A 17,046-nucleotide genomic window follows, 5' to 3' on the forward strand; every position below is an offset into this window, starting at 1 on the left:
TATGAATACTGTAAAACCACTGTACTCTCCTCCTCTGTTTGCTTTAGCCACATTTCCTTCAGTTTCTGCCTAATACTGTTAATTTCTGCAAATATGGTGATTTTCTGTGGTTTCTTCTGCAACCTTAACAAATGTCTCAGTTCCTTTCATAGTATGTGCCTGCCTGCTACAGAGAAGTATCCCTGTATATACCCTGTTGTGGGGAAGTGTTTTACAGTGGTGGAAAGTAACTATATTTCCTCACATACTCTTTTTAAATACAATTTTGAGGTGTCTGTACTTTACTTGGGGACGGCACAGTGATTTAGTGGTTAGCGCTGTTGCCTCACAGAAGAAGGTTTGAAACCCAGGAGGGGCCTTTCTGTGTGGAGTTTGCATGTTCTCCCTGTGCTTGTGTGGGTTTACTCCAGGTACTCTGGTTTCCTCCCACAGTCCAAAAACATGTATGTCAGGTTGATTGGTGACTCTAAATTGCCCATAGGAGTGAGTGTGAGTGTGTGTGGTTGTTTGTCTCTATGTGGCCCTGTGATGGACTGGTGACCTGTCCAGGGTGTACCCCTGCCTTCCACCCAAAGAGAGCTGGGATAGGCTCCAGCAGATCCCTGTGACCCTAATTAGGAATAAGCAGTTAATGGATGTACTTTACTTGAGTACATTTTCTGCCACTTCATACTTTGTTTTTACTTTTAATTTATTATACAAGTTTAGTTACTAGTTACTTTTTGGAACAAAAAATATAATACAAAATACAGTATAATCATGAAACCTTATGATCCGCAGTAGAAAATTCACAAGCTACGTACCAGCATGGAAAGTAACTCAAATTAGTATGTATGTTAGTTAACATTAGCTCCATGTCATATGTGCCATTGAGTATGTACAGTTTTGAATACAGACTTCTACTTGTAAAAGAGTATTATTAGTAGAATTTATACTTTTACTTCTTCCACCACTGGTGCTTTTAAATACAATACGGTTCAGTACAATACAGACAAAGTAAGAAAAAAAAATTGTAAGTCTTTAAATGTAAGAAAAATCTAAGCACACACAAGTGAAATATAAATTTGTCTTATTTATTACATTTTTGTGATTTATTTTTTAAATTATTCTTTATTTATACTTCTTTTTTGACAGTTTTTCTTCTAGATCAGTGCACCTGTGTCATTTAGATTCCGTTTCTTCTGTAAAACATTACTGCCATCTTCTGGGCGACACACTCAGCAGGAAGGGAACATTTGGTGGTTATTTGCTCCTTTTAAATACAAAATGTAAAAACAAAATATGACATGCTAAACATTGTTTGTTTGTTTGCAAAGGTCAGATGTCGAAAATTAGACGGCGATCCCAGATATGAAAGCCGAACAAAATACTTTCCTCAACGGTGAAAAACACAGTGAGCTTAGTAGGAAGGAGACTCTTATTGTGAAGAGGGCGGCAGCGGTGTGGTCTCTGTGCGGCGGCTCTGCGGCAGCTTGACAGCGGTCCTTGTCTCAGCCTCGGTGGAGCAGCCGTCCTACCTTCAGCATGGCATCAGAAGAGCTGGCTCGGAAGCTGCAGTCGCGCCTGGCCGCTACGCAGGATGCTGAACCGGGGCCCGTGCCCGAGCAGAGTCCTGTCCGAGCGAGACCTCAGGAACCTGACAAGAGCCCGGTCCGAGCAAGACCTCAGGAGCCCGAAAAGAGCCCGGTCCGAGCCGGACCCCAGGAGCCCGATGCAGCCTGCGGCGATTCGTCCTCCGAGCTCTCCGCCAAGCTGACCCGCAGGCTGGACATCAACGAGGGCAACGCAGTCTCACGACCGACCCGCGTCTTCAACCCCTACACGGAGTTCAAGGAGTTCTCCCGCAAGCAAATCAAGGACATGGAGGCGATGTTCAAGCGGTAAGGCTGGAGCTAACGCTTCTTTTGTTTGTCCGACGTGTTTACCTGCAGCCTGGGGATTGGGAGGGAGGGAGCACGCCCGGCTGGCTGGGAGCTCATGATGAGATTATGCTGCTGCAGGTGGAAGGTCTGCCCGCTGATGAGCACGGCCTCTGCGCGCGGCGCAGGCCCGCGTCAGCGTCGAAGTGCGGCGGGATCAGAGCGCAGACCCGTGAGGGCCGAGGCCGAGCCGTCACACTGACATACAGGCTTCAGACTGACATATGGAGCTACAGTACGGAGCCCCACTTATGTCAGTCAGAGGCCAACCCTTTGAGTCCAAACCATACATCAATATGTCGGTACACTATGTCCCTATTGATCATTTTCATTATCAGCCACTGTAAAGATGAATCAGTGCGTTATTTGGTCTGTAACATTTCAGAAAATTATTGAAGATTGTCCAGAACAATAATCAGGTAATAATTATCAAAATATATTTTTTCAGAGTTTCAAAACTTATATTTCCTCACATTTCTTTTTTTCCTTTCATGTTGAGAAAGTATTTACAATAGAGCTTCACCAGGCTGAAGAGGTAAACAAAACAAAACAAAAAAAACACTCCATAGTTTATTGTGCCTGTTATATAAACTGTTTACATTTAATAGATGAAAATCTGAAGTTTTAATATGTTGGAAGTGTGTCAATAGGCTATGTTCAATTTTGACTGACATTTCTGTGAATGTATAGACAGACTCATATGTGCGGTAGTGGCATGCTCTGCTCTGTGTAGTAGATTTAAATGGAAACCACTTCCACCCAGTGCTGCCTGGTTCAGGTTTTTGAGAACATCCTTAAATCAGCCGGGTGGTGTTTAAGGAGTAAGTTAACATGCTGAAAAGCGCTGCTACACCTGTAACCACACCCAGTGCTGTCACAGTGTCATGGTGTATACACCTGTCCATCACTGCAGCCAGGTGAGAGGTCAACAAAGACTCTAAGTTACTCTTTAATAAAATCAACGTGCTGGCCCCGTGTTGAACAGTGAAACATATAAAAAAGAGCTTTGTGTGCAGCGTAAACAAGTAAACAACAATGAGTAAAGGATTTATCCTAATGAATGCCAGGGAAAGACGTTGTAGTGTTACTTCCCCGCATACACCACACACTGTTTAAACTTGAAACGGCTTGTTGGTATTACTCAGTAATGCATGCGTAGGCAGATGTCGCACACAGTGACCTTGTTTGCTACTGAATTGGGTTATTGTGTGGAACTGATTTGGTGTAGGTAATTGAAAACAGGTTTCACCATCTCACAATGCAGAATCTTTATAGGAGTGACCTTCAGCTTGGATGATTCCCTGCCTCACAGTGTGAAGCATCCAGTGCCAGTTCAGGGAGCGGTGTGCATCCCGTGTGCAGCCAGGTGGAAAGTAAGGATGTGGAAGTCGGGGTCAAGTGTTAAGACTCCCAAGCAGTTGAGAAAGGCCGGTTCTGGTCACAGACCTGCAACCACTTAAAGAGGAGATTTCAGTAGAAACTGCACTTCTTTCAGTTATGTCCCTCCACACTCCTTTTTCCCCTTCTCCTCTCTGTTCACAGGCATAACACGCAGATGTTTATCAAAAGATGGGACATTTTCAACAGGTGTATCTTCTCATCACTTTGTATAGTCTACGCTTCTACTTCCTTCTTACCTTCAACTTTAAATGCACTCAAGTTGGCTCTCTTCCTGCATACACAGTTATAGGCTGCCAGGATGCCCCATTGTGGAGATCTTTAGTGTCTTTCAGCTCATAGTCTTAAACCAAGTCAAAGTTTTAATAGAAAGTTTTGAATAATGAAATAACTCTAAACCCTGCCCAATTTGTCCTGAAGATGGAATAGTCCTTATAATATCTGCATAACCTTGTGTTTAATACATTTGTAAACAGTTTATCTATACAACTCGCAAGTTATAAACCTCTGCAATCGTTACATTCCCCTGTATCATTTTAGTTTATTTACAGTCTTCATAGACCTTCTACAACCCCAGAGGAATAATAGTCTGCAAGAAAGTTACTTTAAACATTCTGTGTTTAAAACTCCTTCAGTGATTAAAAAATAATCTAAATTTACAACAGGAGAAAAATGTCTGTCCTGGTCATTTTTTTGCATATACCTTTTTTTTTTTTTTTTTCCAGCTTCTGTCAGCATGTAGTTGTACAGCCTCACAGAGCTGGTGGGAAGAAAAACTGGGGAGGTTGCAGTGCGGTTGTTGTTGTGTAGATCACTGGCCTCTGGTCTCAGACCTTCAAACCTGTTTCTCATGGAGGACATTGCGTCCCCTCCCTCTCCCCACTCTCCCCCCTCTCTCTCCCAACATATCTCAAATCTCTTTAGTCTCACTTCTTTTACTGCACCGATCCCAGATCCCACAATACACATTCCCATGGGCCATCCGCCGCCTGCTGACCCACTTTTCCTCCTCTGAGAGCTTTTGGCTTAAAGGCACATTTCATGATTTCAACACTTCATCAAGCTGTAATATATTTATCACCATAATTCTTTTAGCATTACATCATTTTACATTTGTATTTTAAGATTTGTCATGACATATCCTGACCAGATTTATGTTGACAGGTCATTAAGGAATGCTGACTTATATTTGTTCTGCATTATGAGTCCACATTATATTACTCGTACATGTTTTGTACTGTACCACAGAGCTCTGTGAACTGAGCTGAGTGGGATCATAATGGGGGAAATGGAGAAGAATACCTTCAGAGAAAATGAGTTCACTTGTGCCTAAAGCTCAGGCATCTATAATTAACAAGAAGGCTGCAGAACAATGAGGCTCAGTCCAGGCTGTTGCATGCAATGTGACATCACTTCCCTCTCACATGAAGTATCAAAACATCTTGATTGATAAAAGCAGTGGTTTTAAACAGCAAATATGGGAAATATATTACTGTCCAGTTTCAGTACCTCACAGTCCTCTCCAGAGTAATTTAGTCAGCTTCACTAATTCAAGCAGTGGAACAGAGAACACAAACCAACTACTCTGCTGTCTCTCTTCACAGTTAGGTGTGTAATGTTACATGGGTATCTCCACTGACAGCTCTTTCTCATAGAAATCACATAGAATTCACATTTATATACATAAATCTGCAGCCTTTTCTATTAACGCAATGCATATTTGGCAAGTCCCAGGTATGTTGAAACTGAATGTATCAGTAAGATATTCACAGACAAGAAGTTATTTTGTTCTCCATCTGATCTTACCCTTGTTGTGACTCCATTATTATTTAACTGTTTCCTGTTAAGGCACTGGTAGCACCTAGTTAGGGAAGGATGCTGGTCTGGTTCAATACAGAAAAAGTTCACAGTGATTTCAGACACAGCCTGTTTATTTGCGTTGAACTGAACCATCATCTTTCCTTAACCCTAACCAGAGTGTTTTTGTTGTCCAAACCACTGTGGATTTTAACTCTGGTCTGTGGTGTGACAGTCGCCTCCACCACAGCCACACTGTGGCGAGCTTGCTGCTTCATTTATTCAAAAAATGTTGCTGTAAACATAATCCAGACTGTGATCACCTTTCTTTCAAAACGCACATGCTGTTGCAGTTAAAAGTGAGCTTTAGGAGGTAGATTTCCACTCATGCTTTAGGGCGGGAACTCTAATTCCTGTGAGGTTTTTTGGGAATCAGTGTTGCTAACTGTAGCAGCTTTCTAAAGCTTGAGGACCACACCTTTCTTAAAAAAAAAAAAAAAGCCAAAATAAACCTTTTTTTGAAAGGCTGCTCACAATGAACAGAAAATGTCAGCAGCCAACTGCATAAGGAAATTAGCCAGTGAAGATTTTTTTTTAAAATTCTTTAATAAATCAGAAGCACAAGCCAAAATATAAACGTAAATGACCAATGATTTCCTTCTGCAGTTGGACAAAGTTTCACGGAAAAAGAGATGAGGTGAAAGGGGGAGTAATAATAATAAATCATACTGTATAGTATCAAATTCTGTTTTGAAGTGAAGCTTGGTTAGCCTGATGTAACAGTGCAGCAATTCTCACCTGAGCCAGCCCCTTGAGTTTTGACTGAAGCCAGAGTTTATAGGACAAGCAGTGGAGTTGCCATTTTCCAGAGCAACCAGATGTTTAATAGAAAAATAATGCTGAACTGCTGTTTATCGCTGACTGTCAATGGGCTGCATTGATTTTGACTGTGAAGTGCTGGTAGTCATTGTAAAGATCTGTGTTGTTTTCTGCAGAACTACAACCTGTGTAGAGTGTGTGACAGAGCCCATACACAGTCGTGTTGAATGTTACTGATGCCATTTCCCATGCTACAGACAGACAGATTCACAGGGTGAACTGAAAACAGATTGAGAGTGTTGAAAAGATAAAGGCAGGAAGCAAAAGAAAGTCTTCAGGTGCATTATGATATCTAAATAGAGACTACCCATTTATAATTTAGAAGTAAGAAATGGTGGGCACTGATGTGACTGCCAATAACAACACAAATGCACCTCATGGGTCAGTCACCCCTCAGCTTTTATCCGCTAAGTCTTGCAGTGATTTGATCTCATTCTTCGCTGACAAAATTCAGAAAACTACCCTTTGGTTCCTGCATATCAGTTAAAAAAGGAAGAGGATTAGGGCCAGTATAGATTTGTGTCTTTTTAAAGTCAGAATTCTAAGAAAAAAAGTAGGAAATATAAATCTGGATCCGTCTTGTGAAATCTTCTCTGTACAGGCTTTTCCCAAAATGTTTAAACAGCACAGCATTGCATCTTCTGCAAATAGCCAACACTTCTCAGAGACTTCTTTCTGACCCTTAAAACTGCAGCTATTAAACAACAAAGAACAATTGCAGGCAACTTCAAGCCCACGTCAATCCTCCCATTTTCAAACCACTGGAAAGGCTGAAAACACCTCGAACACTTGTTTTGCTCTTTTCTAGTCAGACCTTCATGATCATGTAGCACACTGGCAGTAGGTATGTCTAAAGGCTTCCCTTCATACACTGGGGCATTTTATATACAGTGTTCCTTCAGTTGTTCACATTTCCTGATGATTTAATGCACCATAATTTTAATAACATGGTGTCACAGCAAATTTGTAACTTCTGTATTTGCTTTGAGTACCATTTGCCTTTGAAACGGCACCAATTTTTTCCAGGTATTTGGCATGCTCAAGATAACAGGCAACAGATATGCAAAGATAGACAACTTTATTTGGTTAGTACAAAGTGATACAAAAGCACGAAAGACAGATGAGAAAAGAACGGGCAATCATAAATGCTAAAATAAAATCAGGCCCAAGTATTGTAGATGACTGTAGTCCTGAAGTATGTGAGTGCATGTGTGTTAATGAGCATTCCTGTGTGCCCATGCTTATGGTCAGATGGCAGGGGAACACCCTGTTACAGCGTTCCTCTGGCATTCCTATGCTCCGACAAAGAAGAGCCAAACTATTCTATGGGGGCCTTTGTGTTCCTGGGCCTGGAATGCTGTGCCAGGAGAGGAAGCCCTGCCCCTCTGCTTGGAATCAGTCCATAATGCAAATTAATGGGGACTTGTGATTACGCTCGACCCACTTCGAGTAGTTGCAACAGTTACAATTAGGTGTAGTTATCTGTTATTAAATGCAATTACTTAATTCTGCTGTAAGACCTGAGAGTAGAAGATGATCAGTTGTTGGTACAGTTGTCAGATACATACAAATTAGATGAACGTTGCTGGTGTGTGTGCGCGCATACGTGCATGTGTGTGGGCTCTCTATAAAAAGTCCTGTCACAAAGCTGAGGGATGAAATAATGCTGCTGTTTGTCTCTGCCACAGTGTCTTTGTAGCGTCATGTTCACTTAGTGAAAAGTACTAATGTAATGGAAGTACTAAAAGTAATATGTGACTTAATATGCGACTTTTATACTGGAGACTGGGGTTCAAGTCCCATTGTCTGCTTCAAGTGTTCATTGTCTAATTCAATATTTCTGTGCTAGGGCAGATGGCTGCCCTAACTGAGCCCAGTTTTGCTGAGGGGTTCTCCTTAAAGGGAAGTTATCCTCTCCACGATTGCCAAGTGCTCACCCATAAGGGATTTGTTGGATTTTTGTAAATTTTGAGATGTCTTCAGGGAGATTTGATTATTGCATTTGGAGCTATACAAATGAACTGAACTGAATTGAATTGTGCATGCAGGACTTCACCCTTCTTGTAACCTTAACCATGTGCAGCAATTGTGTAAATTTGTTGCCTTCACAATACTCACTATGTTTCCCTAACTTTAACTACAATTAGATCAAATAATCTTCACGTTCCATGTGTGTGTTTCTTAAGTATTTGGAATTACATCATCTGGTCCGTTATATCTGTTCAGGTGTGTTTCAGAGCTACACGCTGAAGCATGCAACAAGATATTTTTAGTCTCTGAGTCAGTTCCTGGATCTTTAGTAGGGATACAATTAATCCAGACTACCAATTATAACAGCAAGTTTACAGTGATCTTTAAAATGCTGCGTTTTGTAGTTAATGGAACACAAGACTGTAACTATTAGTCATAACTATAGGTGGTGTTCATACACCAACATCCTTTTTAGGTGTGTGCAACATCTAATTATGTTGTTTATGAAACAGTGCAGCATCTTCATTATGACTGGCTAAAATTGCCTCACTCACATGGTCTAAAATTCTGACAGGAACGCACCACATACAGCCATACAAGTGTAGACACACGCCTGTATATAACCTCTCTGATCTAGGGTTTATCAGGGATTGTGACTTGTACTTGTTAGACTTGAATACCACTGGCTGTATGATGATTTGATGATTTTAGTGTGTAATAAATTTACTCAACAGGGTCAGATCAGATTCAGTATCAGCACATACCCAGCGTTAAAGGATGGGATCAGGGTGTAACAAAACTTGGTTGGGACATCCACAGTGGAGAAAAATGTATTTAATGTGGGTTGGTCACAACCGGCTGACATCTGTTTCATTTACTGATATCTATATCAGGAAGAGTATCATTTGTGTTGATTGCATTGGCAGATCCCTGGTCTTCAGTTCCATCTGTATTTTCAGGTGTGTGTGTGAATGCCATTCTACTGACTGTAGTTTTAAAAAATGGCCAAAATCCTCCAGATAGTGCTGGCTGTGAGTGTGTCCTTTGCTTCCTAAGAGCTATGAGTTAGAATATTTCTCCAGAGACTTTAAATGTTGGCAGAGTTTCACCGTGTGACAACATCATATCAGTCTGATTACTCAGAGAGGCAGCATTCACACAGAGGGTGGAGTCCTGCTGAAGGGCTGGAATAAATAGTGGTTCTGGTTTCTGGCTTGAACAGATAAGTCTCCCTCTGGGGTCAGCAGGCCAGATGCTTCAAGTATATATTCACCCTCACGCACGCACGCACGCACACACGCACGCACGCACACATGCACACACACATGCACGCACACACACACCTACAGCTGTGGAAAGCTTCTATAAATATGTTTCCTATCAGCCACAAGCCTCTTTGGGCTTTGCCATTGGTGATAAGAGCATGTCTGATTGGCTGCTGGAGCCTCAGAGTCATGACTGAGGTGAGAGATTTGACAGGATCTTGTGTGTTTTGTTGTGTTGTTGGACAGTGACAGAGGGATAAATCCATGGCAACAAAGGAAGAAAAAGCAGTTTGTGCTCTAACAGCAAACTCATTTCAACAGGTAGTCACAAGCCAGAATTCAGTAGCTTTGTTTCAGATTTTGTAGGGTGTAGTAGGGTGGTGTGGCAGAGTGAGGAAGTGGGTGCAACATAGAATAAACTCATTACAAAATCTAGTTGGGTATTATAACAACCAGTCTGTTGTGAGAAATGAAGGGTTTCTTTTTTATTGTATTATTACAGTTCGTCTCTGTTTTCATTTTGTCTCTGGATATTTATCAAGTGTATTCATGAAAGCTCTGGTGTAATGGAAAATTGTGGTTCAAGTTGAACCATTTCCCACTCATACCACTGAATAAGCATCTCTTTGTGTCCTCTGACAGCTTTCTGTTGATTTATCATACCTCTGTTTCTGAAATGAAAATTGTGTTCTCCGTGAACACACTTTGAGTCCGGTTAACCTATTCTTTGAAATGTTCTTCCCTGTCTACATTATAACTTCAATATTTACTTAATGGTGCAATGTGATTTTACAGCATCTGGTGACATTGCACAATGCAACCTTCTGAGCACCCTTTACACCCGACACCCCAATTTCCAGGTGTGATGGAGGGTACAGTGGCGGTTACCTTTAAAACTAAACACTATTCCCTGTCTACAGCCAGGAGACCTGCTTCCTATGGAGATTTTAAAAAGCATATTCTAAGATTAAGAAAATGTAACAGTTGGTACTTTCTGGTGAATACACACTAATGAGAACTTCTTTATTAATACTGTATTATAGATGCTTGTATTCAGTATGTTGTCAGTATTGGCTGTAGAGACTGAATTCGCCAAACAAATCAGGTACTAATTATATTCATAATTTGATCTATGATCTGGTCAATATGTTTTCTGTCCAAGTGGATCCACTGTGATTCTCTGTTAGCTCCGATCACGTGGTGCATCACCATCACTTAAGGAGGAGAACGTATGTTTGAGGCAGAGAGTGAAAGCTGTAAGAGTGTATTCCATTGGAGTTTTGTTACCCTGACACAACATGAAAACATAATGAATGTATGAACTAACTCTGTTGTATGCTATTATGCTCCCAGTCCAATTGGACCTAACAGTGTGGGCTTTGTCGTTTTTGTAGGTATGACACTGGGAGAGATGGCTTTATAGACCTGATGGAGCTGAAGTTGATGATGGAGAAGCTGGGTGCTCCACAGACCCACCTTGGCCTCAAGAACATGATCAAGGAGGTGGATGAAGACTTTGATGGCAAACTGAGCTTCAGAGAGGTGAGGCTGCTGTTTTCTGGTACTGTTCTGTGTGGCTTTCTGTGATGTGGTAAGTCATTTCATACATGTGGTAGATTAATACTAAATATTGCCCTGTTAGTGACCTGGCAGGGTACTTGATTGCAGACTCAGGAAATTTAATGTGTTATAACCATCTTTCTGCAGTTCCTGCTGATCTTCCGGAGGGCGGCAGCTGGAGAGCTGCAGGAGGAGAGTGGCCTGATGGCTCTGGCCAGGCTGTCTGAGATTAATGTCTCCACTGAGGGAGTGATGGGAGCCAAAGACTTCTTTGAAGCCAAGGTATGATGACAGATGTAATGTATTTTTTCTTATACTTAATCTCACATTTAAATCTTCAGACTAGTTATATAGCTTTTTTATAGCTTATTTAGGATCACATTCACTCGTATCTACTCACTAGATTATTTCTAGAAACTTGAGCACAATAATGCTGGTTGACATTGCGCAGCCTGTGCAGCTGAACTCTGAACATCTGGTCGGGAACAAAGCTCCCCTAACTTCAACTGGGGATGTTTTTCTCTAATGGGTCTGAGAAAGCAAAAGTGTGAACCTTTAGGAATAATCTGGTTTTCTGATATAAATGCCTTAAAATTTGAAATTACCTTCATCTAAACTAATAACACTCAAACATTTACAATGTGTATGTTCGTATTCAAAAAGAAAGGGAACTTTTTGTATTTAATAACTGGTCAAATCTCATTTGGCAAGAATAACCTCAAACAAGCATGACAGACCTACACAACATTCAGGAGGAATTTTGGACCGTTCTTCTTTGCAGAACTGCTTCAACACAGCCATATTGTTGGTCTGGTGTGAATGGTACTCTTGAGGTCATTCCACAGCATTTCTGTGTGGTGAGTTCAGGGCTCTGATTGGGACCCTCCAAAAAGCAGATTTTGTGTCTCTGAAGCCATTCTTTAGTGGATTTACTAAAGTGTTTAAGGTCATTGTTCTGGTGCATCACTTGTACTGATATTCATCCTGACATTACCTGATAGCTGCTGCGCGAAGGCCTCGAGACACCAACATTATATCATGATGCTCCCACCACCTCACTTCATTGCACTGCCTTTTTTACATCATAGAGTCCCAGCCACTCAGAATTGTTGCTCCCAGCTGAAAGCCATCTAGCTGCCAGCCAGTTCCCAGTTGACTACTTTCTCCTGCCATTCTGCAGTAAACATGCCCATTCAAAACCCATTTGTCATTTTCCATTGTGTTACCATTAGATGGTGCTCTGATCTCAATAGACAAATTGCTATACAAATTATAGTATGACTGCCTAAAGTACTGTATTTCCTCTGCAGTCACATCTTTCTTAAGGCCATGGTTTATACATTATGTTTACCAGGCTTACTGTAGTTGCTGGGATTTAACTAGGGGAACTACAAACATTACCTATTTATGTTTTGAACAGCAGAGACCCAGAGCTCTCCCACAATTTTTTATCATAAGGTCATGAAGTTGCAGCCTCAGTGCACTTTGTGTTCATCTTTGCAGGTAACTAAAACAGTCACCTCTCCTGTGGACAGATACAACATCTCAACAGGTTTCCACACACAGTGATGCTTAGTGTCTAGTGTTCAGGTGTTGCCGCATTCACTACATCATGATTCCTGCCACATACAGAGTGGGAGCATGGCCAGGACTTACCACCGATCAGTCTGCAATATAAGATGGTTCTGTATGAATACTCTAGATACTGCTTTGTCTTGTTCCCTAACAATTTAGCCTTAGCTTCTTAAATCCACAAAACATTTTCCCATCGGGTATTTTTAACTTCAGATGTTTCTCTGTGGTGTCTGGCCATTACCACTGTGCACCTTGGTGTGTATTTGGTAGATTTGGTAGCAGACATGATAATCAGCTCTAGTGGTTACTGTAACTTCTTGTTTAGATTTCTGCTTTGTGTTTTTTATGAGTCAAAAAAGCTTATCTCCATCCACCATATCTCCAGTTTTGCTATATTAATTGCTCTCTGTACCCAGGGGCTACAAATGAAAATAAGCTTTTAGCTATATCTGGGACTATAAATATATTGTGCACCGTCCCTGTTAAATAAACAATAAGCAGTAAAGAAACAATGATGGAAGACTATTGTTAGCTGAGGAAAACACAGGATAATATTGTTCTCTTGAGTAGTTTCTGCTCTCTGTCTTTACATATGTAGCTGGGAAGATGTGCAGTGTTGTTATCTGATGCACTTAAAACCAGCAGATGACAGCCATGCGGGGGTACTTGGGATTTAAGGATGATTTGTGCTGGAACATGCTGTGATTTTGTGTGTCACCAGATGCAGGCTCTGTCTGTGGGCAGCAAGTTCGAGGCTGAGCTCCGAGAGGAAAAAGAAGAACGCAAGAGACAGGAAGTGGAGAAAAAGCAAAGACAAGCCGCCTTCAAGCAGCTGCAGTCCACTTTCTGCTCTTGACCCTCCACAGGAGGCAGATAACAATCCTGACATGCACAGTCAGTGTTTCTGAGATTTTAGAAACAGCTTCACTTCTGCTTATATTTTACCCACTGTCTTAGACATCTCAGAATTTGGCACTTTATAACAAAAAAGTAAAGAAACATTAAAGTACATTATCATTATGGTACTTGAAAATATCCCATAATATCTCACAGGAGAAGAGAGATTCACTCATCCCAGATGTTGTGCAGCTGTTCCATAAAAGACAAAAAAAAAAAACAAAAGAAAAGAAAAGAAAAATGAAGTCAGGAAAATTCAGTGAGCTCCCTAAACTCATGCAAGTGTCATAGTTTCATCATAGTGTGGATTCCGTCTTTGTGTCCCTCTGTAAGTTTTCACCTGAAGAGAATTTGAAGTAGTTCAGACTAAGTGAAGCTGTGTTCAACATGTTCTGTTGTTTGTGGAGCGTTTTCAATTTCATGTTAGTTTGGTCATGATTTATGTCACATGATCTTGTTTCATCCTCACCTTGTTAACACTGTTACTGTGAGTGTAATGAAACGAACATCTACTCTACCACCTGCAACATAATAGAAACCATATAGTATGAATAACTATCACTACAGTATGATAATAGTAAGCATTAACATCACATTGGTAGGTGGCAAATGAAGTCGTGTGCAGTTTTGGCCAGTGACTTGAAAGTAGTCACTAAAGCTGAACTATAGCGTTCCAAAATCATAGAGGTTATTTTTTAAACAAGAGTTTAACATTTTGAGAATTTTTTTTCTGAGAGTGTGTATTAAGAAGATTGATAGCTCTCACATGTGTGTGTGTTCAGTATTGAGCTCAGGATGTGGTCAGTATAGCTTAGTGTAAAAACTGGAATCAAGGGGTAATGGCTGGCACAATTTAAAAAAAAATGTCTTCCAACACCTTTAAATCTCACTGGCATTCTCTGTTTCATTTGTTTGTTGTCAAGGAGAAATATTAAAATGGCAGCTTGTAATTTTAGCTGCAGCTACTTGCTGAAGCCTGATTTTATGAATAGTCCCGCATCTGAAGTTCAAGCACATATTGAGCCCTAAAACCAGCTATCTATGTACAGATTAAAGAGCCAAGTTATACACATTAAATACTTTACATAGTGAGAATTAGTGAGCTTTACAGGTGAGAATTAGTGAGCTTTACAGGTGTTTTTAACTTTTACTTTGGACAGAATCAGGCTTCTGTGGCTCTTTCCCCCTGCTTCCACTCCTAATGTTAAACTAATCTGAGCACACATGCAGGAGGTTGACTTTGATCTTCTCATCACACTCTGAGAGAAAGTAAATACATATATTTAAAAAAAAAAAAAATCTTTATTGTGTACCTACAGGACAGCCAACAAGAGCAGACCCAATTGGATTGAATAAAGATGGATGACTGCATCCATTTAAACTATCTCACCTGTTACCCAATGGTTTCTCAACCTTGGCTTGTGATTCTGCTTTTAGGACATACAGTAAATCTTCATAAAATGTCATGTAGTCTGGGGTACGGTGAAGTAAAAACATTGTACTTTCAAGCGCATGTGACGCATGCCGTGCACATGAATTATACACTACTAGAGATCTTAATATTTTAGAACTTATTAAAATTTTGCTTATTTTCCCTGTGAAATAGATCAGTATAGATCTCCTGCAGCCCTGTCGGCTGTGACTGTTGGAGAAATAGCAGTTGGGCTTCTGTTTGTAAAACAATAGACCTGCAATCTTAACTGTACTGTAGGTATGATAATGATAGTTCATTTGATTTAATGCAACAGATTTCTAAGTGAAGCATTTTGAGTGTCTTTGAGGAAAGGTTCATTAGTTTGCTTCAGTCACAGCACTAAATCAATCGTAAGACAGACACTGTGATGTAAGATTTTATATTTGCCTTTGGAGGCTACAGCACTACATTGGATCCTGTACTAATGCAGAACTTGGTATTACCTTTGACTAGACCCTTTCTCTTAAATGCCCAGATCTGGTAAAATTCCAATGCAGATGCAGACCTTCTGTTAGTCTGATATGTCGTACTGTTTATTTGTAAATGTTTTGTATCTACATATTCAATCACAGCATGGCACAAGCTAAGATATTAGCAAGTCCCAACAGGAGCAGCACTTATGGTAGTGGGAGAACAGAGTCTTGGTGATGCAGTCACACTCCAGCTGAGTAATACTGCACAAAACACAGCTTCAGTCCAGCTGCCCACTCAGTACATCCCCCAGGTCAGAATCATATGTGACATGTGTTTCGTCATCCTGCACTCTCTCAGGAATCTATCAGGTGTTCCACTGCTCAGTACACTAATGAAAAGCACAGTGTGGTGGCTCTGTTACAGACTGAACTCTCTGCAGGTCAAGTCTTATTGAGCTTGTGTGGATAGTAACGGAGACTGCAAAAGCCCAGGCTACGGACCAGCCATGTTACTGCACAATAGTTCAGTATTGTGGGAAGTGCATTTATTTTCTTTCTTTCTGAGACTGAGATGAGAAGATGGATATCAATCCCATGTCTGTGTGTTAATACAAGAGCTGGAGTCAGGATGTGGTTAACCTAGCTAAACATAAAGACTAGAAACATGTAGGTTGGCTCTGTACAGAGAGAAGAAACACACCTACCAACACCTGTAAGGCTCACCAACACACAGACCAATAAACTAAACCAAAAGATAATCTTACTCTCAGAAAACATGTTTTCTTCCCCAAATGTTGAACTATTTCTTTGAAATAAACTTTAAAAATTATTAAAATGTGTGCAACATTACTAAACTTTAGAAGGAAAGTAACACAAAAGGTTATGCACTATACCTGCAATGCAGCAAATCGAAAAAAAAAAAAAAACTGTAAAGATGGCATTTCCATGTGCTTAACCTGATCCATCTTAAACGTGATCCTATATCAGGGTGTGTCAACTTTGGAGACTTGTGTCCATTTGGGGTTCATATACAGACATACTGTGCTGATATTAAAGATGTAAAAGTAGGATCATTAATCAATAATGCACCACATCATAAAAATAAAGAAATATAAATGTAATTCATTTAAAGCTCTTTACCTGTTTTTGGTGTTATTTATGTCTTGGAACCAGAAAAAGGAGTTTTGAGCTGGAACAAACTGAGAATCCCTGACTTAAGCACTCTTACTGTTTGGTGCAGTTCCTGTGTCTGGCCCTTTATTTACTTTGTAATAATGTACTTAAGTTGTAGCATGTTTATGATGTCATATAACAACTACTGTACGTATCACATACCTTCTTTGGTATTTGTTGTGGAAATGGACGACATATTTTTTCATGGATAAAGTAGTCTATATTGTTATTTGTTTTAGCAGATTCTTATAAGTTGCCAAATATATGAAAAGTTGGTAAAATATATTTTTGGGCACTTGTAAAGATATCGTGTTGTTATACTCACTGTCAGAATGGAAAAGTTTGATGTGAATGCACTACAAGATAAATAAAGCTGATATTAAAAATACTGAATTCATCTTATTATTTGTATACAAGCATTACTGGCAAATTGGATGCTATTTGGAGAGACTCATAATCTTTAACCAGTTCTGCACATGCATTTTTAAAAACACCTGTCTGTTTCCCAGCAGGCTTTAGGTAAAAGTATGAGATGGGTTAACAATTCATAGTGTCAACGCATACAGGACCACACAATTAATGTATAGGCCTTCAAGAGTCTCCACTTCACTTTAGCTGGAAGACTATTGAGGGGACATACAAACCTACAACCTTATAACTGAGCCAAAACCCCTACGGTGGATGTCAAGTTAATTATTTAGACCTTATGAGTGGTGTTGTGTTTT

General features: G+C 40.3%; 1 protein-coding gene across 1 annotated transcript; it reads left to right on the forward strand.

The window, feature by feature from the left end:
- Positions 1 to 1,268: 1,268 nt before the first annotated feature.
- efhd1 (EF-hand domain family, member D1) lies at positions 1,269 to 16,709 on the forward strand. Its single transcript, XM_026298881.2, has 4 exons — positions 1,269 to 1,880; positions 10,624 to 10,771; positions 10,937 to 11,071; positions 13,086 to 16,709. Exons 1-4 carry the CDS (start codon positions 1,525 to 1,527, stop codon positions 13,218 to 13,220), a joined length of 774 nt encoding a protein of 257 aa, XP_026154666.1. The 5' UTR covers positions 1,269 to 1,524; the 3' UTR covers positions 13,221 to 16,709.
- Positions 16,710 to 17,046: the final 337 nt, after the last annotated feature.

This window comes from Mastacembelus armatus, chromosome 13 (assembly GCF_900324485.2).
Source record: "Mastacembelus armatus chromosome 13, fMasArm1.2, whole genome shotgun sequence".
Taxonomy (NCBI): Eukaryota; Metazoa; Chordata; class Actinopteri; order Synbranchiformes; family Mastacembelidae; genus Mastacembelus; species Mastacembelus armatus.